The sequence below is a fragment of the Pecten maximus genome, chromosome 18, assembly GCF_902652985.1.
Source record: "Pecten maximus chromosome 18, xPecMax1.1, whole genome shotgun sequence".
In the NCBI taxonomy this organism is placed as follows: domain Eukaryota; kingdom Metazoa; phylum Mollusca; class Bivalvia; order Pectinida; family Pectinidae; genus Pecten; species Pecten maximus.
Window position 1 is genome coordinate 4474019 of NC_047032.1, and position 26568 is coordinate 4500586.

The window sequence follows — 26568 nt, forward strand, 5'->3', positions numbered from 1 at the left end:
TCCGGGGTTGAAATGGCCGCACACACAGGTAGCACTTACCAGTATTGCATGATTTGGTTACGCCTCAGTGACCCTGACTCAGCACTTTCTATTCAGTGAATTCAGGTACCCTCTACAGTACAGGTGTATTCCCTGATCACTGTATAGGACACTATACCTTACCACTCCATAGTACTGGATAACTGGCAAATATTTTGCAGAGTACAGCATAACTTTTTGACACCCCCCAACTTAGGATAAAAATACTTACTTTTTAATCCATAATACTAAAAAGTTAACTGGGAAACAATCTCATATATATACAGTGATGATTGTCTACTACTCACCTTCCCTGTTTCTGTAGATCTGATATCTAATTTACTGACCTACCTCTGGCAGTCGACTTAGGTAGTCTGCACCTACATTATCTCTACCGTAGATAGCCTCAATCCTGAATTGGTAGTCCTGTAATAACAAGGTCCAACGCATGATCCTTGAATTCAGTAGTTTTGCTTTGTTCATAAACACCAGTGGCTGGTGGTCTGTCTGCAACACAAATGTACGTCCGTACAGATATGGGTGAAACTTTTGAACAGCCCACACAATGGCTAAGCATTCCCGCTCTATCACAGAATATGCCTGTTGTCTTGGCAGCAACTTTTTGCTTGCATAAGCAACTGGATAACTTTCTGTTTCCCATTCCTGTATTAGGACTGCTCCAAGCCCTACATTTGACGCATCTGTTCTCAGTATAAAGATCTTCTGACAGTCAGGCAGGTGTAACACAGGTGCTTTTATCAACACAGACTTCAATGATTGGAAGGCCTTCTCGTGCTCACTTTTCCATACTACTTGGTTGGGCTGTCCCTTCCTTGTCAAATCTGTAAGTGGTAAAGCTATAGTCGAAAAGTTGGGAACAAACCGGCGATAATAACCGACTAGCCCCAAAAATGACCTCACCTGTTTCTTGGTATTTGGTATTGGCGCCTCCTGCACTGCCTTAACCTTATCTGGATTTGGACGTAGCTCACCATTTCCCACACAATGTCCTAGAAAATCCAAGTTGTGGAATCCAACCATACACTTAGATGGTCTAGCTGTCAGTCCCGCTCTAGACAATCGCTCAAATAGCTCCCTTAATCTGTCCAGATGTTCTTCCCAGGTTTCTGTATGAATTAAGATATCATCTAAAAAACTGTCAATGTCTTTCATACCTCGTAGAAGAATTCTCATCATACGATTGAATGTTGCTGGGGCATTTACCAACCCAAAGGGCATAACGGAGAATTGATACAAGCCATCTGGTGTAAGAAAAGCTGTGTATTTCTTGCATTCTGGTTTCACCTTGATCTGCCAATAACCCTTGCTAAGATCAATTTTCGTAAAGAACTTGCTCATGGAGATTTTTGAGAAAATTTCCTCTGGGTCAGGCATAGGCTCTGCATCAAAAACAGTTACTGTATTAAGGCGTCTGTAATCTATACAAAACCTATTAGTATTGTCAGGTTTCTTGACCAACACGACGGACGATGCATAGGGCGACGTCGACGGCTCAATGACTCCCATCTCCAACATTGTTTTGACTTCTTTACTTACCGTCTCCCTCATCGCATGCGGAACTGGATACGGCTTGGATCTGATTGGCTCATCGGTTGTCAACTTGATAACATGTTCCCCTATCTTACAGTTTCCTGGTAGGTCTGTTAACACCTTTGAGTGTTCCTGAAGAATATATCTTACCTCACTCTGTTGTTTGTCATCTAGGTCTTGGGCAACCTTAACATCACTGATACTCTCTTTTGCTTGTAATCCTGGTAATGGTATCTCGGATTCATTTGTCAAGGCGACATCCTCATCCTCGTCTTCTGAAATGACAGCTGCTCCGACTATCTCCATACAACCAACTGGTTTTCTTACCTCCCCGACATCTGTTAAGTATTTTTTCAGCATGTTGGCATGGTAGACCTTCACCTTACCTTTTATCTGTATACGATAGTTGTTCTGTCCAATAGCCTCCTTGACCTCAAAAGGACCCTTCCACTGCATCAACAACTTATTGTTGTCTGTAGGTAACAGAATCAGTACTTGATCTCTTTCTTTAAATCCTCTGTCCCTTGCTTTTCTGTCAAAGTGGTGTTTGTGTCGTACTTGAGATTTTCTCAGTTCTTTCTGGGCTATGTCACAGGTTTCCTCTAGAATGTTCCGTAGATTTAGCACATATTGATATGTTGTCTGTACTTCTGGTGGTTCTACCTCCTTTGTCCACAGTTCACGCAGTATAGACATTGGACCTCTGACTGTCCGTCCATATAATAGTTCAAAGGGAGAGAAACCCATACTATCCTGAGGGGCTTCCCTGTACGCGAAAAGAACTGCTCCCAGGTATCTGTCCCAATCATTTGGTTTCTCTACACAGATTTTCTTCAACATAGACTTCAAGGTACCGTTGAAGCGCTCCACAAGTCCATTACACTGAGGGTGGTAAGGAGTAGTTGTTATTTGCTTCATGGACAAAAGTCTTCCAACTTCCTTCATCACACCAGAGGTAAATTGAGATCCCTGATCTGATAGTATCTCATGAGGAACACCAACTCGAGAAAATATCTGAACTAAAGCTTCAGCCACCTGTTCGGTATCAATAGTCTGCAATGGTACAGCTTCCGGATATCGGGTCGCAAAATCCACCAGTGTAAGAATGAATCTATGTTTCCGTTCTGTCATTGGATGAATAGGGCCCACAATATCCACCGCCACTCTACGAAATGGTTCGTCAATCAACGGCATAGCTGTCATAGGTACTCTAGTCACCCTACCCTTCGGAAATGTCTTCTGGCATACGTCGCAGGATCTGCAGAATAGTTTCACATCCTGGTGAAATCCTGGCCAATAAAACTGTGTTAAGATCTTTTCTGTTGTCTTTTTAGCTCCTAAGTGACCTGCCAATGTGGATCTATGACCAATTTCCATCACTGATTGTCTAAGTTTCTTAGGCACCACTAACTGGGTTATAATCTTACCATGATCTGTTTTCTCGGACTGGAATTTCCGTTTTAAGAGATCCCTCTCTACAACAAACCAAGCATAATTGTATTTCCCTATTTTCCTCTTACCCCCTTTTCTAGCAAAATCCTTCAGGTGCTGTAAGGAATCGTCCTCGTTTTGAATTTTCTTAAATTCCTCTTTCCCAATGTCTGTTCCACTAACACAAGGTACTTTGAGTGCTGTTGGTTTTATCCCTACCTTCTTTATTTGAGCTCTAGTTTCCACAGCTTGCACTAATATTGTACTATCCTGCTTGACCTCCGTTTTCCTCTCCTCCCACTTATTTGCTTCTGTGTTGGGGGTCTCCATCTGGTGCTCAGGTTCTCTCACCCCAGGAATATTTCCTATTATTAGATCATATATTGGGTTTTCAAAACACAGCGCATCAGTTTCCCCTTTAAAATATGGTGTGTCTACCACGATCTTTGCCATTGGCACTTTTCTCACCGTTCCATCTATAAGTACACAGGTCACGACCTTTGATGTTAACTGTTGTTCACTTACCAAATTTCGTTTCACCACAATGCCACTACATCCCGTATCTCTAAGAACTGACACTTCCACTTCTCCAATATATCCAATAGTTACAGGTAACCCGTTATTAACATTTAACTTCACTCTAGAGTTGCCACAGGCAGCGCTAACGATGGGTAAATGATGACCACACTTTAGGACTACTTCAGACTCCTGGGTACAACACTCAAATAAGTCACTAGGTAATGGTACTGAACAAGCAGCAGCCGTCTCCCTTGATTTCTGATAGTGTTTTCCCCCTTTCTGCTTACCTTGCTTTCTTTCCTCTGAATCTTTTGTATGAGAACAACTACACCCAGATTGGTTTTCACTAGCCTGCTCTATCATAGCAGCTGTGGTCTGTGCACGTTTGGATTTACATTCCCTAGCTATGTGACCCTTACCTCCACATGAATAGCACCTTCGCTCTTTTTTGAATGCTTCCTTTTCAGAATCACTGAAGCTTGGAACTGCATTATGATTTCCTTCTCGATATGGAGCTTTACTTCCTTTGGGCTTACCAAATGATGCTAAGTCCACTCCATTATGCGCTTCTAGATATTTGTCCGCCAGTTTTGCCATCTCTGTAGAATCCTTTGGATTCCTTTCCTTCAGAAATAGAGCTAAATTTTTATGACTAGCATTTACAAATTGCTCCTGTAACAGTAAATCTCTCAGAGTTTCAAACGTATGGTCAGTATTGGACATGTCTATCCATCTGTCCAAATAGTTACCTATTCTGACTACAAATTGAGCAGATGTTTCACCTACCTCAGGCTTACAGGTACGAAATTTTTGCCGAAACCCTTCCTCCGACATCTGAAATCTCTTAAGTAGAGCATTCTTAAGGTTTTCATACAACCCAGCTTCCTCACCTGATAACCGAGAGTATACCTCTAACGCCTTACCTTTAAGAAGTGCACTAAGATGTATGGCCCAATCCTGTCTGTCCCACTTAACTGCTCCCGCAAATCTCTCGAACCGTTGTAAATATGCATCAATGTTATCTTTTGTGTCGTCAAAGGGAGGTAACTTTGGAATTCTAGCCTTTGAGCTCCCTACCTGCTCAACTGGGTTCCTTAAACCCTCCTCCCTTCGCAATCTTTCAATCTCTAACTCCATCTGTAACCCATCCATCTTATACTTCATATCTCTGGCCTCAGCTCGTTCATCTCTCTCAAGCTTTTCTTTCTCTTTCTTATCTACATATACCTGCAAATCTTCACCTGCTAATCCTAAACTCTTTCCTATCTCAACCAACTTTGCCAATTCTATAACATCCATAATGATGTGTATGTATAATTTAGCCTTAATGTTGAAATACCTGTCTGCAGTAATTACAGCTTTTTGAATTTTGCAATAGATTTAATTACAAGGCCTATCCCACCGCTGCCACCAGATGTCAAGAATTGTGGGTATAGGCTTAGCCTAATTATTTGCAAACAGATGAGACAACAACATAAATTACATTAACATATGTATTCACTTGAACATATTTACAAAATCATAGGAAAACAATATTTACACCATACAAAACACCCTTACACACTCCCACTCATTCTCTACAATTAATTAATAATGTGCAACACAAAACAAAACCCGTCTCTGAAACCCATTGTCTCTCCAGACCCCAAATATATATAGTTCATCACTGTGGTTGGTTCCCAAAGTTCTCTTCACTCCGATGTTGTTTAACTATTTCATAATCGGTATATATATGTATACCCTCCGTAGGCACTGTACTAGTCCAGCACAAATATCTCCTTTCTGGTTTCACATAAATAGACCAGGGATTCTGCTGCTCCCACTATGGTCTGGCACATAGACCTTTCTATGGCTAATGGCTCCCTGTCCCAAGGTCACCTACAAGGTTACAGAGTCAATGTTCTAAGTTCATGGGTTTATAGCACTTGCACATTTGTATTATATTTGTATTTTACTTACAATGACATTTAATAATTCTCTTTCTCACTATCTCCTATTACTTTTCTCTCTATTTCCTATTTCTTTACATTCTGTTAGGAAATTATTCTACAACAATGACCTATAATATTACACCCTATATTTTGCATGCTAAACATTTTTACCAACCTTACATTAATGACATAAATATGTACTTACTGTTGGCGTCTCTCTTTAGCATTTCTGAGCACACAGCTCACTCTCCTGTTTCATTCCAGGACTCCCACACTCCATTGAGGTGGACATAGCACACAGCTTCTCCAAGTAGCAAAGTTTTGCCCAAACTAGCACACAGCTTACATGTAGTGGCTTCAACTATCTCTAACTTGGATAATAACTTTGGGCACACAGCCCTGGTAACATTTCATTACCAAGCACACAGCTTAGGCATTTCTCCCCTGGCACACAGCCTCTGACATCCGTGAACCTTCCAGGTCCAGGTCTGGGGTTGAAATGGCCGCACACACAGGTAGCACTTACCTGTGTTGCATGATTTGGTTACGCCTCAGTGACCCTGACTCAGCACTTTCTATTCAGTGAACTCAGGTACCCTCTACAGTACAGGTGTATTCCCTGATCACTGTATAGGACACTATACCTTACCACTCCATAGTACTGGATAACTGGCAAATATTTTGCAGAGTACAACATAACTTTTTGACAGTATAAACGTCAATATAAGTAAGTTACTCAACATAAAACATAGGGGGCGGTTTTGTAAACGTCAATATAAGTAAGTTACTCAACATAAAACAGGGGACGGTTATATAAACGTCAATATAAGTAAGTTACTCAACATAAAACAGGGGACGGTTATATAAACGTCAATATAAGCAAGTTACTCAACATAAAACATAGGGGGCAGTTATATAAACGTCAATATAGGTAAGTTACTTAACATAAAACATAGGGGACAGTTATATAAACGACAATATAAGTAAGTTACTCAACATAAAACAGGGGACGGTTATATAAACGTCAATATAAGTAAGTTACTCAACATAAAACATAGGGGACGGTTATATAAACGTCAATATAGGTAAGTTACTCAACATAAAACATAGGGGACAGTTATATAAACGACAATATAAGTAAGTTACTCAACATAAAACATAGGGGGCGGTTTTGTAAACGTCAATATAAGTAAGTTACTCAACATAAAACAGGGGACGGTTATATAAACGTCAATATAAGTAAGTTACTCAACATAAAACATAGGGGGCGGTTGTATAAACGTCAATATAAGTAAGTTACTCAACATAAAACATAGGGGGCGGTTTTGTAAACGTCAATATAAGTCAGTTACTCAACATAAAACAGGGGACGGTTATATAAACGTCAATATAAGTAAGTTACTCAACATAAAACAGGGGACGGTTATATAAACGTCAATATAAGCAAGTTACTCAACATAAAACATAGGGGGCGGTTATATAAACGTCAATATAGGTAAGTTACTTAACATAAAACATAGGGGACAGTTATATAAACGACAATATAAGTAAGTTACTCAACATAAAACAGGGGACGGTTATATAAACGTCAATATAAGTAAGTTACTCAACATAAAACATAGGGGACGGTTATATAAATGTCAATATAAGTTACTCAACATAAAACATAGGGGGGGTATATTAACGTCAATATAAGTTACTCAACATAAAACATAGGGGACGGTTATGTAAACGTCAATATAGGTAAGTTACTCAACATAAAACATAGGGGACAGTTATATAAACGTCAATATAAGTAAGTTACTCAACATAAAACATAGGGGACGGTTATATAAACGTCAATATAGGTAAGTTACTTAACATAAAACATAGGGGACGGTTATATAAACGTCAATATAAGTAAGTTACTCAACATCAAACATAGGGGACGGTTATATAAACGTCAATATAGGTAAGTTACTTAACATAAAACAGGGGACGGTTATGTTAACGTCAATATAGGTAAGTTACTCAACATAAAACATAGGGGACGGTTATATAAACGTCAATTTAGGTAAGTTACTTTTAACATAAAACAGGGGACGGTTATGTAAACGTCAATATAAGTAAGTTACTCAACATAAAACATAGGGGACGGTTATATAAACGTCAATATAGGTAAGTTACTCAACAGAAAACATAGGGGACGGTTATGTAAACGTCAATATAAGTAAGTTACTCAACATAAAACATAGGGGACGGTTATGTAAACATCAATATAAGTAAGTTACTCAACATAAAACATAGGGGACGGTTGTATAAACGTCAATATAAGTAAGTTACTCAACATAAAACATAGGGGGCGGTTTTGTAAACGTCAATATAAGTAAATTACTCAACATAAAACAGGGGACGGTTATATAAACGTCAATATAAGTAAGTTACTCAACATAAAACAGGGGACGGTTATATAAACGTCAATATAAGTAAGTTACTCAACATAAAACATAGGGGACGGTTATATAAACGTCAATATAGGTAAGTTACTCAACATAAAACATAGGGGACAGTTATATAAACGACAATATAAGTAAGTTACTCAACATAAAACATAGGGGGCGGTTTTGTAAACGTCAATATAAGTAAGTTACTCAACATAAAACAGGGGACGGTTATATAAACGTCAATATAAGTAAGTTACTCAACATAAAACATAGGGGGCGGTTGTATAAACGTCAATATAAGTAAGTTACTCAACATAAAACATAGGGGGGCGGTTTTGTAAACGTCAATATAAGTAAGTTACTCAACATAAAACAGGGGACGGTTATATAAACGTCAATATAAGTAAGTTACTCAACATAAACAGGGGACGGTTATATAAACGTCAATATAAGCAAGTTACTCAACATAAAACATAGGGGGCGGGTATATAAACGTCAATATAGGTAAGTTACTTAACATAAAACATAGGGACAGTTATATAAACGCAATATAAGTAAGTTACTCAACATATAAAACAGGGGACGGTTATATAAACGTCAATATAAGTAAGTTACTCAACATAAAACATAGGGGACGGTTATATAAATGTCAAAAATTACCAAAAAAAACAAAAAAATTTAACCAATATAATTCCAAAAAAAACAAAACCCCTTTTAAAAACCCAAAATTATAAACCAACATAAAACAAAACAAAAAACCAAAAAAACCCAAACTAAAAATAACTTTTTAAACCAAAATTTTTTAAAAAAAACCCTAAAACTTTAAAAAACCAAAAAAAATTACCAACCCAAAAATTTAATAAACCAAAATCCCAAAACATAAAACAACAAAACCAAATGAAGTTAAACAAAAACAAGGGGACAAAAAAACCCAAATTTTAAATTAAAAAAAAACAACAAAACTCAATAAAGAAATCAACAAAACAGGGGGAAACTTTATAAAACTCAATTGGGAATTACTAAAACAAAACAAAGGGGACTTTGAACCCCAAAAAAAATTTTTACTCAAAAAATTTAAAAAAAAAAAAAACCCCCTTTTTTATTAAAAAAAATCAAAAATAAAAAAATTTACTAACAAAACAAAAACTTTTTATAAACGTCAATATAGGTTTAAGTTAATCAACATAAAACATAGGGGCGGTTATATAAACGATCAACATAAGTAAGTTACTCAACATAAAACAGGGACGGTTATATAACGTCAAAGAAGAAAAAATTATGTAAGTTTACTCTCAACATAAAACATAGGGACGGTTATATAACGTCAATATATGTAAGTCTACTCAACATAAACATAGGACGTTATATAAACGTCAATATAGGTAAGTTACCTCAACATTCACATAGGGGCGATTATCTAAACGTCATATAAGTAAGTTACTCACATAAAACATAGGGGAAAACGGGTTATATAAACGTCAATATAGGTAAGTTCACTTTAGAACATAAAACATAGGGGACGTTATATAAACGACATATAAGTAGTTACACTCAACATAAAACATAGGGGACGTTTTTGATAAACGTCAATATAAGTAAGGTTACTCAAATAAAACATAGGGGCTTATATAACCGTCCAATAAGGTAATTACCAACATAAAACATAGGGGACGGTTATATAAACGTCAATATAAGTAAGTTACTCAACATAAAACATAGGGGACGGTTATATAAACGTCAATATAAGTAAGTTACTCAACATAAAACAGGGGACGGTTATATAAACGTCAATATAAGTAAGTTACTCAACATAAAACATAGGGGACGGTTATATAAACGTCAATATAAGTTACTCAACATAAAACATAGGGGGGGGGGTTATATAACGTCAATATAAGTAAGTACTCAACATAAAAACATAGGGGACGGTTATATAAACGTCAATATAAGTAAGTTACTCAACATAAAACATAGGGGACGGTTATATAAACGTCAATATAAGTAAGTTACTCAACATAAAACATAGGGGACGGTTATATAAACGTCAATATAAGTAAGTTACTCAACATAAAACATAGGGGACGGTTATATAAACGTCAATATAGTAAGTTACTCAACATAAAACATAGGGGACGGTTATATAAACGTCAATATAAGTAAGTTACTCAACATAAAACATAGGGGACGGTTATATAAACGTCAATATAAGTAAGTTACTCAACATAAAACAGGGGGCGGTTATATAAACGTCAATATAGGTAAGTTACTCAACATAAAACATAGGGGACGGTTATATAAACGTCAATATAAGTAAGTTACTCAACATAAAACATAGGGGACGGTTATATAAACGTCAATATAAGTAGGTTACTCAACATAAAACATAGTGGACGGTTATATAAACGTCAATATAAGTAAGTTACTCAACATAAAAAATAGGGGATGGTTATATAAACGTCAATATAAGTAAGTTACTCAACATAAAACATAGGGGACGGTTATATAAACGACAATATAAGTAAGTTACTCAACATAAAACATAGGGGACGGTTATATAAATGTCAATATAAGTTACTCAACATAAAACATAGGGGGGGGTATATTAACGTCAATATAAGTTACTCAACATAAAACATAGGGGACGGTTATGTAAACGTCAATAAAGGTAAGTTACTCAACATAAAACATAGGGGACAGTTATATAAACGTCAATATAAGTAAGTTACTCAACATAAAACATAGGGGACGGTTATATAAACGTCAATATAGGTAAGTTACTTAACATAAAACATAGGGGACGGTTATATAAACGTCAATATAAGTAAGTTACTCAACATCAAACATAGGGGACGGTTATATAAACGTCAATATAGGTAAGTTACTTAACATAAAACAGGGGACGGTTATGTAAACGTCAATATAGGTAAGTTACTCAACATAAAACATAGGGGACGGTTATATAAACGTCAATTTAGGTAAGTTACTTTTAACATAAAACAGGGGACGGTTATGTTAACGTCAATATAAGTAAGTTACTCAACATAAAACATAGGGGACGGTTATATAAACGTCAATATAGGTAAGTTACTCAACAGAAAATATAGGGGACGGTTATGTAAACGTCAATATAAGTAAGTTACTCAACATAAAACATAGGGGACGGTTATGTAAACATCAATATAAGTAAGTTACTCAACATAAAACATAGGGGACGGTTATATAAACGTCAATATAGGTAAGTTACTCAACATAAAACATAGGGGACGGTTATATAACGTCAATATAAGTAAGTTACTCAGCATAAAACAGGGGACGGTTATATAAACGTCAATATAAGTAAGTTACTCAACATAAAACAGGGGACGGTTATATAAACGTCAATATAAGTAAGTTACTCAACATAAAACATAGAGGACGGTTATGTAAACGTCAATATAAGTAAGTTACTCAACATAAAACATAGGGGACGGTTATATAAACGTCAATAAAGGTAAGTTACTTAACATAAAACATAGGAGACGGTTATATAAACGTCAATATAAGTAAGTTACTCAACATGAAACATAGGGGACGGTTATATAAACGTCAATATAAGTAAGTTACTCAACATAAAACATAGGGGACGGTTATGTAAACGTCAATATAAGTAAGTTACTCAACATAAAACATAGGGGACGGTTATATAAACGTCAATATAGGTAAGTTACTTAACATAAAACATAGGGGACGGTTATATAAACGTCAATATAAGTAAGTTACTCAACATAAAACAGGGGACGGTTATATAAACGTCAATATAAGTAAGTTACTCAACATAAACATAGGGGACGGTTATATAAACGTCAATATAAGTAAGTTACTCAACATAAAACATAGGGGACGGTTATATAAACGTCAATATAAGTAAGTTACTCAACATAAAACATAGGGGACGGTTATATAAACGTCAATATAAGTAAGTTACTCAGCATAAAACATAGGGGACGGTTATGTAAACGTCAATATAGGTAAGTTACTCAACATAAAACATAGAGGACGGTTATATAAACGTCAATATCAGTAAGTTACTCAACAGAAAACATAGGGGACGGTTATGTAAACGTCAATATAAGTAAGTTACTCAACATAAAACATAGGGGACGGTTATGTAAACGTCAATATAAGTAAGTTACTCAACATAAAACATAGGGGACGGTTATATAAACGTCAATATAGGTAAGTTACTCAACATAAAACATAGGGGACGGTTATATAAACGTCAATATAAGTAAGTTACTCAGCATAAAACATAGGGGACGGTTATATAAACGTCAATATAAGTAAGTTACTCAACATAAAACAGGGGACGGTTATATAAACGTCAATATAAGTAAGTTACTCAACATAAAACATAGGGGACGGTTATGTAAACGTCAATATTAGTAAGTTACTCAACATAAAACATAGGGGACGGTTATATAAACGTCAATAAAGGTAAGTTACTTAACATAAAACATAGGGGACGGTTATATAAACGTCAATATAAGTAAGTTACTCAACATGAAACATAGGGGACGGTTATATAAACGTCAATATAAGTAAGTTACTCAACATAAAACATAGGGGACGGTTATGTAAACGTCAATATAAGTAAGTTACTCAACATAAAACATAGGGGACGGTTATATAAACGTCAATATAGGTAAGTTACTTAACATAAAACATAGGGGACGGTTATATAAACGTCAATATAAGTAAGTTACTCAACATAAAACAGGGGACGGTTATATAAACGTCAATATAAGTAAGTTACTCAACATAAAACATAGGGGACGGTTATATAAACGTCAATATAAGTAAGTTACTCAACATAAAACATAGGGGACGGTTATATAAACGTCAATATAAGTAAGTTACTCAACATAAAACATAAGGGACGGTTATATAAACGTCAATATAAGTAAGTTACTCAGCATAAAACATAGGGGACGGTTATGTAAACGTCAATATAGGTAAGTTACTTAACATCAAACATAGAGGACGGTTATATAAACGTCAATATCAGTAAGTTACTCAACATAAAACAGGGGACGGTTATATAAACGTCAATATAAGTAAGTTACTCAACATAAAACATAGGGGACGGTTATATAAACGTCAATATAAGTAAGTTACTCAACATAAAACATAGGGGACAGTTATATAAACGTCAATATAAGTAAGTTACTCAACATAAAACATAGGGGACGGTTATGTAAACGTCAATATCAGTAAGTTACTCAACATAAAACATAGGGGACGGTTATATAAACGTCAATATAAGTAAGTTACTCAACATAAAACATAGGGGACGGTTATATAAACGTCAATATAGGTAAGTTACTCAACATAAAACATAGGGGGCGGTTATGTAAACGTCAATATAAGTAAGTTACTCAACATAAAACATAGGGGACGGTTATATAAACGTCAATATAAGTAGGTTACTCAACATAAAACATAGGGGACGGTTATATTAACGTCAATATAAGTAAGTTACTCAACATAAAACATAGTGGACGGTTATATAAACGTCAATATAAGTAAGTTACTCAACATAAAACATAGGGAACGGTTATATAAACGTCAACATAAGTAAGTTACTCAACATAAAACATAGGGGACGGTTATATAAACGTCAATATAAGTAATTTACTCAACATAAAACATAGGGGACGATTATATTAACGTCAATATAAGTAGGTTACTCAACATAAAACATAGGGGACGGTTATATAAACGTCAATATAAGTAAGTTACTCAACATAAAACATAGGGGACGGTTATATAAACGTCAATATAAGTAAGTTACTCAACATAAAACATAGTGGACGGTTATATAAACGTCAATATAGGTAAGTTACTTAACATAAAACATAGGGGACGGTTATATAAACGTCAATATAAGTAAGTTACTCAACATAAAACATAGGGGACGGTTATATAAACGTCAATATAAGTAAGTTACTCAACATAAAACAGGGGGGCGGTTATATAAACGTCAATATAAGTAAGTTACTTAACATAAAACATAGGGGACGGTTATGTAAACGTCAATATAAGTAAGTTACTCAACATAAAACATAGGGGACGGTTATATAAACGTCAATATAAGTAAGTTACTCAACATAAAACATAGGGAACGGTTATATAAACGTCAATATAGGTAAGTTACTCAACATAAAACATAGGGGACGGTTATATAAACGACAATATAAGTAAGTTACTCAACATAAAACATAGGGGACGGTTATATAAACGTCAATATAAGTAAGTTACTCAACATAAAACATAGGGGACGGTTATACAAACGTCAATATAAGGGAAATTATTCACCTTTGGCATGTAAAGAGACGCGATAAGTAAATAAAAACCAGAAAGTTCAATCTGGTAGATTAAACACATTAAGAAAATATTTACCAGTTTGGTTTTTATTTATCACAAGGAGGAAGGAAGCTGGGGACTGGCATGACTGGCATGTTTACTCTATGGATTGGACCCCGGACCATATCATGTAAATCAAATACCTGTTTTACATTCTTATTTTCGAAATGTATCCTTACATCTGTATATTTTTTAAAGTTTATTCATTATTTTGGTTGTCGGTTATTTCTTGCCCATCATCTGATGGTAAGAACCCTTCATCGATTTGACATTTCTACTTCTCGTATATATGAGTCCGTTTCTAGTTCTCCTCTATATGAGTCCATATCTCTGATCATTTTTCCCCAGTACGTACGTAGATGATCAGGAAATACTGCGCGTGGACACGCCTCCGAACGGTTTCTGGGATTTTGGAGGTTTCCACGGACAGAACATCTGGGGAGCAGGAGGCAGAAACGCTCCATTTGATCAACCGGTATTGTTTCTGTCACTCTTTCATAAGTTATACTAACATCCGACAGGAAAGGAATTGGTGTACTTTCATTTAAAAACAAAATATTAAAAGATCAGTGCCCAAGATATCGGGGCTCCTACATTCCGATGTTTCATATTGTCGCATACAACGTTGTTGTTGTTGTTGTTGTTGTTGTTGTTGTTGTTGTTGTGGCGTCATGTTTCTTAGATTTGTATTGGTGTTGGTATGCATTACATCTTAATTTAATAACATAGAATGTAAGACTGACATAATATAATAGTGACGACATGGTTATAATGTAAGACAGACATGATATAATAGTTATATACGACATGGTTATAATGTAAGACTGACATGATATATTAGTTATATACGACATGGTTATAATGTAAGACAGACATGATATGATAGTTATATACGACATAGTTATAATGTAAGACAGACATGATATAATAGTTACGACACGGTTATAATGTAAGACTGACATGATATGATAGTTATATACGACATAGTTATAATGTAAGACAGACATGATATAATAGTTACGACATAGTTATAATGTAAGACAGACATGATATAACAGTTATATACGACATAGTTATAATGTTAGACAGACATGATATAATAGTTATATAAGACATGGTTATAATGTAAAAGTAGAGGGTATAAGGCCGCCTAACGAACTCAGAGAGAATTTCCCTTTAGCCTAGTGGTAGGATGTTTGCCTTCAGAGCGAAAATTCTCTAGTTCGAGTCCCAGCGCGGGCATGCTATTTTTCATTAATGACTCCTTCCTAATAAAATAACGTTTTCTATATACATGTCATATATTACAGTACAGGCTGATTCTCAGCGTGGCTGTCGGAGGAGATTTCTTTGCCGACGGAGATTATGATACTCCCAGGCCCTGGGGCCATTCAAGTAACCCGAAAAAGGACTTCTGGGAACATCGGGCGGATTGGAGCGCCACCTGGCGGGGAGAGGACGCGGCGATGATTATTGATTACATAGAAGTGATACCCCATCAGTAATAACAGATATGAAATATATTGTTTGTGTTTAGTGAATAAAACAAGAATTACATAATGTAAAGTTTTCTTCTTTTTGTTTCAAGCTGTCAACACCGGAGATTGTCCACTAACATGGGATATAAGAATATGAGGAAAGAATACAAAACGATAAAAAATAGAATAGAAGAAAAAGAGTGGAACTCGGAAGAACATGGCGACCATTCCTGAGAAACTGTTAATACATTTATAAAAGCAGTGTTGTTTATATACCGCCTGAGGACTCCAATTATTGTATCGGTGACCCCTTTTCTGAAGTTGAAAACGAGTATCTGAATTTTTCAAGTAGTTGTACGTGTGTATATCTTGTTGGAGATTTTAATGCGAGAACAGCAAACTGTCCGGACTTTATAAATACCGGTTAAATAGAAGAAAGAGACGATTTGACTAATTATATACTCAATGATAATGTTGATGCCGATATGTTTATAGAAATAAATTTAGAAGTAGTAAAGATGACCAAAAAACTAATTTTTGAAACCGTCTGCTGAATTCGTGTATACAATGATTTGTTTATATGTAATGGTCGGGCTGGCAGTGACAAAAATGCAGGAAAATTTACATGGACAAACTCCAGTGTTGTTGACTATGTCATATGTTCGTCAGGTTTGTTTAAACACATTGACGATTTTAAAGTGTTAGATTTTAGTTCATTATATTCGGATGCTCATTGTCCACTTGCATTTACCATTAATGCAAATGTACATGTAGATGGCCATTTAAATGAGTGTAATCCTTATTGTACTGAATGTATCAATAAGTGAGATTGTATGAAAACTCAAAAATTCTTCGATATTATTGATGTTTTGCATATAGAAAACATCAAAAGGAATAATGAGGAAACTGGAGAGGGTTATAATTTAGATGTAAATAGGTTATTAACAGACTGTAACGAGGTTCTGATAAATGCTGCAAAGTCCACACTAGGAACACAGAAAATTAATTCTAACTGTAATTTTAATAAAGATTAAAGGACAAAACACTGGTTTAATAGACCATGTGTTTTAGCTTAAAAGAATTATCGGCGGCATAATAACCAATGCAAACGTCAAAGAACTGATCATTTTTAAACAAATATAAAACGACTGAAAAATCATACAGAAAAACTATAAATAACTGTATATATGCCACCGGGCGCCGTAGGAAGTTCAAATTTGATAATATGAAAAGTAGCAATCCAAAGGATTAAATGAAAAAGGAAAACACAGATTTCATTGGATACCGTTTTTAACTATTTTAACGACTGCAATGCAGCAGGCAATGATGATGGAAATGAACATGATCTAGTTGACTTAGGTGGTTATCACTATATATCTAATAAACGATGTTATAATTAGGGAAGAAGTAAAATCTAATAAAGCATGTGCTGGGAATAAAATTACAAATGAATATATCAAGCATTCTGCTCCTAAAATGATATAGAGGATATCTATGCGCACTCGTGAAAAATATCAAAATATTAGCCACACGAGTGAAATATATTTGGTATTACTGAAGACACTGTTAGATATTCTGTTTATTACATTTTTTATCAACGAAAAACCTACCCCGTATGCTAACTAGGCCTACAGCGAAAGTTTGCATACAAAAAAAAGTAGTTTCCCCTGTCCAGGTGCTGACATATATGTCGGGCTTTCTGATTGGTCAATTATTTTGGTATTTTCTAATCATTAATTTGATTGGTCAAATCAGCAAAAGTGACATTTTTCACTAGTGAAAAATATCACTTTTATAGAATGAATAATTTTTGATATTTCACTGGTAAAAATGTAATAAAATTCTCTTTGTTAAACAATAGAGGTCATGTGACGTCATGAATAAGATATCAAGGAAGTGATTAAGGAATACAGGCATATCTCACTTGTGATTAGATAAAATGTTTCTTGAGTGTGTCTCCTAGTCCATGCCAGGAAATGAGCCCGTCCATTTAAGCATTGAACGGCTTTCAGTTGGCATTCATATTGACTATGAATGCCAACTGAAAGCCGTTCAATGCTTATATTTACCATCTGCGATTTTTTATTTGTCGTGCGATTTTTTTTTTAAATTTTCAAATTCAAATTTCAGTTGGCAGTTCATAAGCTGGTGAACTCGCAACTGAATTGGTAGGGTTATATAGTGGCAGTGCCATACAATGGTAAATATACTGTTTTAGAATCATTAAATACTACTTTCCATAACAGTTCATTACGCTGACCCCAACATGTCGAGAAACATTTTTGACTTTTGTCCTAAGTGGCATGAAATAAACTGTTGACCGATTATAACTTATAAATTGGTTGCTTAGATTTTTGAAAATTGTAATTGGTTGCCCTGGTTAAAGAATTATGTAATTATTAATGAAAATGAAAGCATTTTAAAGAAATCCTTGCAAATAATGTGCATTAAAAATAAATGTAATGGTAGATTAAATCTGTTTTCTTTTGTGGCTCTGAGAAAGAAGTGAAGAAGGGAAGAAGGATTCTGAAAGCAAAGCTGCTGGATAACCTCCAGGTTCAGATGTGAAAACGAAAAATTCAAAGAGGCAAATTGATCAATGATATCGCCAATTCTAGGGCGTAAAATCAGCCGTGCTTATTTAAACTGATATTATAACAGATTTAAATTTGGTATTTTATCAATTAAAACGTATTATGTTGATAATGCTTCCTGAATTAGAAATATTTGATACCCGAATCCGGTCAATTGCATTTCTTATTTTTTTTAATTAAGGTTTTCATTCAGTTTTATGTATTTCAGCAAGGCTTCCTGTATCGATACTACGGATCATCATGACGACAAAGATGAAGAAACGCATGCAAAGCCTTCGCCACTACAAGACGATGATCAACACCAAAGTATATTTCATACTTATGCCGAACAGTTGCAGCGCCTGAGGTTAAAACCAAGGGTACACAGTGGTGTGATGAAGATATCAAGGACCATGCTTAAAGAGTGATGGGTAGCATAACAACAAATGATACATCAACCCAGACAATATCAGTATGTTGTGTCAATTGTTCGACTACACATGTTTCATGATTAGGTATCAACAGATACATATTCTCTCCTATACACAGGATTAACACTAAATGTCTTTGTCACCTTCACTCAGTACTCCAACAATGTTAAAGGTTGACAGGGCGAGACATTTATGATAGGTACCGTGTAACCTCTAACTTCTCCTCTGACGACTTACTCGATGATGTTGGTCACATTTACATAACTGTTAATGAACAAATGGTGGAAAGAGTAAGTTCTCGTCGTTAATTAAAAACAAAACATTAATTCTTTCGCGAAAAAATGAATACTTCCAAAGTGCAAATGACAGGACTTCATCACTATTTACTGAAGAAATACAAAAAATGTCAAGTTAATATAAAAACGGAACGCAGGTTAGACTGGTACCACTGGATTAACCAATGAAAAAATCAGCATGTTTTACCCAATATCGCTCATCTCAGACTAGTTTCCTTCCCTTAGCTCCTTTCTCTCCGCCATGGCTGCGCTCCGCTCACAAAGGACCGTAAGTGGGTAACCATGTTGAGGGTTTAGGATTTTCAACATCAATGTGCCTGTCAATTTTGTCAAAAAAATTGATGACATTTTGACTGCTTGCGCGGCTCTTGGTAATCTTGGTTTTGAGTTGAGCATATCTGCTGTATTAAGTGCCCCTCATACTTTTTTTTATTAATTTTTTGTGAATTTGTACCTTTACTATTACTAGAAATAGTGTGTAAATAATTCAATTTGTGTAAAATACAAAAGTGTTCCTCATTATTTATCTCTATTAACATGCATTTCGTAGCCCATCGCTGCGATCAATTGTGAATGATATTTAACATGTTTTCTCGTTGTCATAGAACATAATCGTGTTATTGTTGTATTGAGACACTTTGATTGTATCAACCTAAGGGAGATAGAAACATGGTGAATATATACCGAGTCAACTAGTTCTATACTTGTCAAAAGACATCGTCAATATAAACAAACGATTTACTGAACGTCATATATACCGAGTCAACTAGTTCTATACTTGTCAAAAGACATCGTCAATATAAACAAACGATTTACTGAACGTCATATATACCGAGTCAACTAGTTCTATACTTGTCAAAAGACATCGTCAATATAAACAAACGATTTACTGAACGTCATATATACCGAGTCAACTAGTTCTATACTTGTCAAAAGACATCGTCAATATAAACAAACGATTAACTGAACGTCATATATACCGAGTCAACTAGTTCTATACTTGTCAAAAGACATCGTCAATATAAACAAACGATTTACTGAACGTCGTATATACCGAGTCAACTAGTTCTATACTTGTCAAAAGACATCGTCAATATAAACAAACGATTTACTGAACGTCGTATATACCGAGTCAACTAGTTCTATACTTGTCAAAAGACATCGTCAATATAAACAAACGATTTACTGAACGTCGTATATACCGAGTCAACTAGTTCTATACTTGTCAAAAGACATCGTCAATATAAACAAACGATTTACTGAACGTCGTATATACCGAGTCAACTAGTTCTATACTTGTCAAAAGACATCGTCAATATAAACAAACGATTTACTGAACGTCGTATATACCGAGTCAACTAGTTCTATACTTGTCAAAAGACATCGTCAATATAAACAAACGATTTACTGAACGTCGTATATACCGAGTCAACTAGTTCTATACTTGTCAAAAGACATCGTCAATATAAACAAACGATTTACTGAACGTCGTATATACCGAGTCAACTAGTTCTATACTTGTCAAAAGACATCGTCAATATAAACAAACGATTTACTGAACGTCGTATATACCGAGTCAACTAGTTCTATACTTGTCAAAAGACATCGTCAATATAAACAAACGATTTACTGAACGTCGTATATACCGAGTCAACTAGTTCTATACTTGTCAAAAGACATCGTCAATATAAACAAACGATTTACTGAACGTCGTATATACCGAGTCAACTAGTTCTATACTTGTCAAAAGACATCGTCAATATAAACAAACGATTTACTGAACGTCATATATACCGAGTCAACTAGTTCTATACTTGTCAAAAGACATCGTCAATATAAACAAACGATTTACTGAACGTCGTATATACCGAGTCAACTAGTTCTATACTTGTCAAAAGACATCGTCAATATAAACAAACGATTTACTGAACGTCGTATATACCGAGTCAACTAGTTCTATTCTTGTTAAAGGATATCGTCAATATAAACAAACGATTTACTGAACGTCGTATATACCGAGTCAACTAGTTCTATACTTGTCAAAAGACATCGTCAATATAAACAAACGATTTACTGAACGTCGTATATACCGAGTCAACTAGTTCTATACTTGTTAAAGGATATCGTCAATATAAACAAACGATTTACTGAACGTCGTATATACCGAGTCAACTAGTTCTATACTTGTCAAAAGACATCGTCAATATAAACAAACGATTTACTGAACGTCGTATATACCGAGTCAACTAGTTCTATACTTGTTAAAGGATATCGTCAATATAAACAAACGATTTACTGGACGTCATATACTGGCAGATGAGAAGTCACGGATTCAATGGCGGCCGACGTCAGCGACATCTATTGGCGCAATTCGAACTATTGGGGAGATAACTTTGAGTCGTGATAGTTTTTACTTTTATTCTCATACTTGCTCTCATCGCCATGAAATATGGGTTTTTATTAAATCTAAAGGCTCACATGATACATGTAGATCCGATATTTGTAAACTATTGTAATCATTTCCTGAAAAGAGTGTGTTTCAGCAGAGTAGCCCACCATTATCTAGATATCAAAGCAATAATTGAATGCAGTATCGTGTACAATTAATTGAGTAGAAACAACACCGCAGACTGTTCTATCATTTTAATACAAACTACGTCAGCCGATGGGAATTCACGGACGTGTTATTGTAGTACATATCAATATTCTGGTACAGGTTTCCACCGGTTATACCAGACAGGAAACTGATTTACATGATTTCTTCGCCATGTTTCCGCTTACACACACCTTAACATTGAGGGTTTCGCGTGTAGCTTGCCGGGAAACATACATTATACTATACAAATACATATAAATAACCCCAAACAATGAAGTTTATACAAACTTTACGTGGACAAGAATTGATCGATGTATTGCCGTGGATTAAAAACGTTTTATAACTGAGATAATTATGAAGTACACTCCAACTTCTCTGGTACAGTCATCAGATACACCTCTAAACACCCAAGGACTGAAACAACAGTAGTTATATATATATATATATACACCCAAGGACTGAAACAACAGTAGTTACTAGTATATATATACACCCCAGGACTGAAACAACAGTAGTTACTAGTATATATATATACCCCAGGACTGAAACAACAGTAGTTACTAGTATATATATATACCCCAGGACTGAAACAACAGTAGTTACTTGTATATATATATACCCCAGGACTGAAACAACAGTAGTTATATATACAATGTATATATATATAAGTTAAAAAGTTTAAGGTGAACCTTACGGACGAAAAATATGTATTTAAAAAGAATATATATATATATGGGGCAAAGAAGTAATTCAAACAGTGTGGACAATGAGGCTTGTTAAATTTTCGAGGCAATCCGTCCCTTTATCAAAACACAAAAAATACAAATACAATCACATAATATATATAAGAAGTACTGGATTCCCCCGCACATCAAAATATCTCTGCCGTTGGTCGCATAGCGTTCTAGTGTTGAACATGATACAGTCACGCTAGTATCCGCCTTCGGCCCACGTTTGTCGAAGGGTTCATTGTTGTTTCTCCAGTTACTAAAACATTATTCTTATTGTATTTTATTGTATTTCCAGTACTTCTTATATATATTATGTGATTGTATTTTTTGTGTTTTGATAAAGGGGCGGATTGTATCGAAAATTTAACAAGCCTCATTGTCCACACTGTTTGAATTACTTCTTTGCCCCATATAATCATTACAAGTAATTCGTATCCTCCATACATTTATGTGAGGATCCAGTGTTATCTGGATTATACTGTTTATATTACTTTTTTGACCCATATATATATATATACTATACCCCCATACTAGCTTACCGCAGACCAAAAAACATCAAAGATTTGGTAGTCAGTGGTAATCTACCTTCACCATCTAATGCTTCAGCCAATGGCTGTTTCGAGACATGTAGCAGTAAGAGGTGTAAACTCTGTCCGTACACTCACAACACCAATTCATTCAATTGTGAGACTAATGGACAGAAATACCGCATCCTCCAGTCAGTCTCCTGCACATCGGCCAATGTAATATACCTTATTACGTGTGCCAAGTGTAGCATGCAGTATGTAGGGGAGACCAAAACACCACTGAATCTGAGGATAAATAACCACCGTTGTTCTATCAAACAGAAACGCCAGGACTTGCCAGTAGCGAGACATTTCAACATGCCGAGCCGCACATGGCACGACATGCAGGTTGTCCCCATTGACCACTGCAGGGGTTGGAATGACCAGCAACGCCTGAATAGGGAACGACATTGGATCAACCAACTACAAACCGGCTACCCACTCGGCTTTAATGAGAGATAATCCTCCACATGTTACGTAGTTGAGGGACTCTCACAATAGAAACTCCTCACTATATGTCAAAACTGCAGATTTATTCGCCTCTATCATTCATTTGGAGTTAAAATGACGGAATAAATATCTATTCTCGCCACACACAACAGATATTGTGCACAGGTTCATAGCATATAGGAGCACATGTGCTATCAAAGGACCTTACAACGGACGGGGGAACCCCCATCTGGAGAATTCCCGCCTTTTTTCCACCTGTAGTCCTACGCCATCCAATTTTTAGTAGGGATATATATGTTTGTTCTTCAAACCTTATTCCAATAATCTCTATTCTCGCTTATAGGAAGTACCAACTCCATATGTTAATTAATCAGACCAACCCCTACAGGCCCCACAAACACACTTCCCTTAGGGACTTAGTTTACATGAAACAGCAGCTGGCTGAATAAGTTGTGCGAGTACGTGTTGTCGGTTTGTGACGAGTCGTCCTGACACTCGGTTTTCGTCACGATAATAGGATCTTTCGACCACCTTTTTGTTTGGTTTCTAATGCCTGAATTTTACCGTTCTACACAATTACATCTATATGATTTTAATATTTGTTCCATTTCGTTTAAACGAACTAATTTTAATATGGGATTGGCCACCAGATATCGTCACTGCAACCCGCTGTTTGGGCCGAGTTTTGCATGCAGTTAAATAGATAGAATATTAAGAGTGTCTTCAGTATCTTTAATTTTACTTCACATGAGCTCTTCAATCAAGAAATGTACAAAATATTGGCCACTCTCAAGAAATATTTACTATTGACGATACTATATCATGAATCTTCCTGGTTACTTTGGCCCGTCGTCGGGGAAATATCAGCTTCAGAGCAATATTAGGTGTAAGAGACATTTTAATAGCTATCGTGAGAATTCAGTCTACCTGTCTACGACACCTACGTCAGTCTACGACACCCTTTTCCCATTTATGAATTTCCTATTGTGTTTTTTATATTAATCTGATCAAGCAAAACACATTCCAACCTAAAAGTTTTTAGAAAATAATTCAATCATTAAAAACGTATAAACGGTGTAATCAGACATAATAAACAAGATATCTCAGAGGGATCTTGACGGCAAGCATTGAATAATCTGTATTGGTCCTATAAAAAGCCTGATTACTTCTCTACATTTGCACTATTTCCCCTCTTCCTCCAATCATTTAGTAGCATGCAAAACCTACATATAAAGTCTTAGAAATATCTGAAAAGAACTTTTTGACATGTATCAATAACAGATTTCGGCTCTCAAATTTCAAAATGGCCGCCGGTCTGCCACTTTGAATTCCAGATGATCCGACTAAGAATTAGATGGGCACAGCTACGGACCAACTGGAACCTACATACATTTTGTGTTAGAAGAATGCAAAATATTCTTCCACAAAGAAGGAAATAGAGATAACAGACTTCAATTGTCAATATCAAATATGGATGCCCTGTCAGTTATTTTGTTTTCCCGATCGGCCTCATAATTAAATGGGCACATCAAGGTCTCAATATTACCTTGATTATACGCCTCCATTTTTTGCTGTAGGCAAAACTAAATTTCCTGTGTAAACACACACTTTCGGAAAATCCAAAAATTTAAAATCTGGAACCAATTTACTTATTTTAAGTTTAACAAATGTTAAGCCTGTATGTACTACTTTATACTGAATATACCAATTATAGTGTTCATTTTTCCCCATTTTTTATGCATATCATAATACAGGAGTTATTTGCTTAACAAAAACAAAACAAACAAAAACACACACACCAATGGCCACCAAGTCTTTCTGTGGTGTGCTCCCTTAGCAATTTTGATATCCAGATCAGGTTCAAAATTAAATGCCACAACTAAGTATATATGGAAATATACATGTGAAGTGTGAGACATCCCTACCATACGTTTTGAAGAAATAGCGATACCAAACTTCGACTGTCAAAATTCAAGATGTCAGCCATTTTGTTTTTCCGACCTGTTGTCTGGTGGCAACCGAATGGTTGTATCCTATCAGTAAGTATACAAATACGGCTCTTTTATGTTTGTAAGTATACCAATGTGACTGTTATATGTTTATAAGTATACAAATGTGACTGTTATATGTTTATAAGTATACAAATATGACTGTTATATGTTTATAAGTATACAAATATGACTGTTATATGTATATAAGTATACAAATGTGACTGTTATATGTTTATAAGTATACAAATATGACTGTTATATGTTTATAAGTATACAAATATGACTGTTATATGTTTATAAGTATACAAATGTGACTGTTATATGTTTATAAGTATACAAATGTGACTGTGATATGTTTATAAGTATACAAATATGACTATTATATGTATATAAGTATACAAATGTGACTGTTATATGTTTATAAGTATACAAATATGACTGTTATATGTTGATAAGTATACAAATATGACTGTTATATGTTTATAAGTATACAAATGTGACTGTTATATGTTTATAAGTATACAAATGTGACTGTGATATGTTTATAAGTATACAAATGTGACTGTTATATGTTTATAAGTATACAAATGTGACTGTTATATGTATATAAGTATACAAATATGACTGTTATATGTTTATAAGTATACAAATGTGACTGTTACATGTTTATAAGTATACAAATGTAACTGTTATATGTTTATAAGTATACAAATGTGACTGTTATACATGTATGTTTATATGTATACAAATGTAACTGTTATATGTTTATAAGTATACAAATGTGACTGTTATATGTTTATAAGTATACAAATGTAACTGTTATATGTTTATAAGTATACAAATGTAACTGTTATATGTTTATAAGTATACAAATGTGACTGTTATATGTTTATAAGTATACAAATGTGACTGTTATATGTTTATAAGTATACAAATGTAACTGTTATATGTTTATAAGTATACAAATGTAACTGTTATATGTTTATAAGTATACAAATGTGACTGTTATAAATGTATGTTTATATGTATACAAATGTAACTGTTATATGTTTATAAGTATACAAATGTGACTGTTATATGTTTATAAGTATACAAATGTAACTGTTATATGTTTATAAGTATACAAATGTAACTGTTATATGTTTATAAGTATACAAATGTGACTGTTATATGTTTATAAG

At 34.9% G+C, this 26568-nt stretch overlaps 1 protein-coding gene across 1 annotated transcript; it reads right to left on the minus strand.

Moving 5' to 3' along the window:
* Positions 1-357: 357 nt before the first annotated feature.
* Positions 358-6144, minus strand: LOC117316964. The gene is made up of 2 exons (XM_033871742.1): positions 5656-6144; positions 358-5397 (listed from the first exon to the last, which is right to left on the minus strand). Exon 2 carries the CDS (start codon positions 4816-4818, stop codon positions 358-360), a length of 4461 nt encoding a protein of 1486 aa, XP_033727633.1. The 5' UTR covers positions 4819-5397; positions 5656-6144.
* Between the last annotated feature and the right edge of the window lie 20424 nt (positions 6145-26568).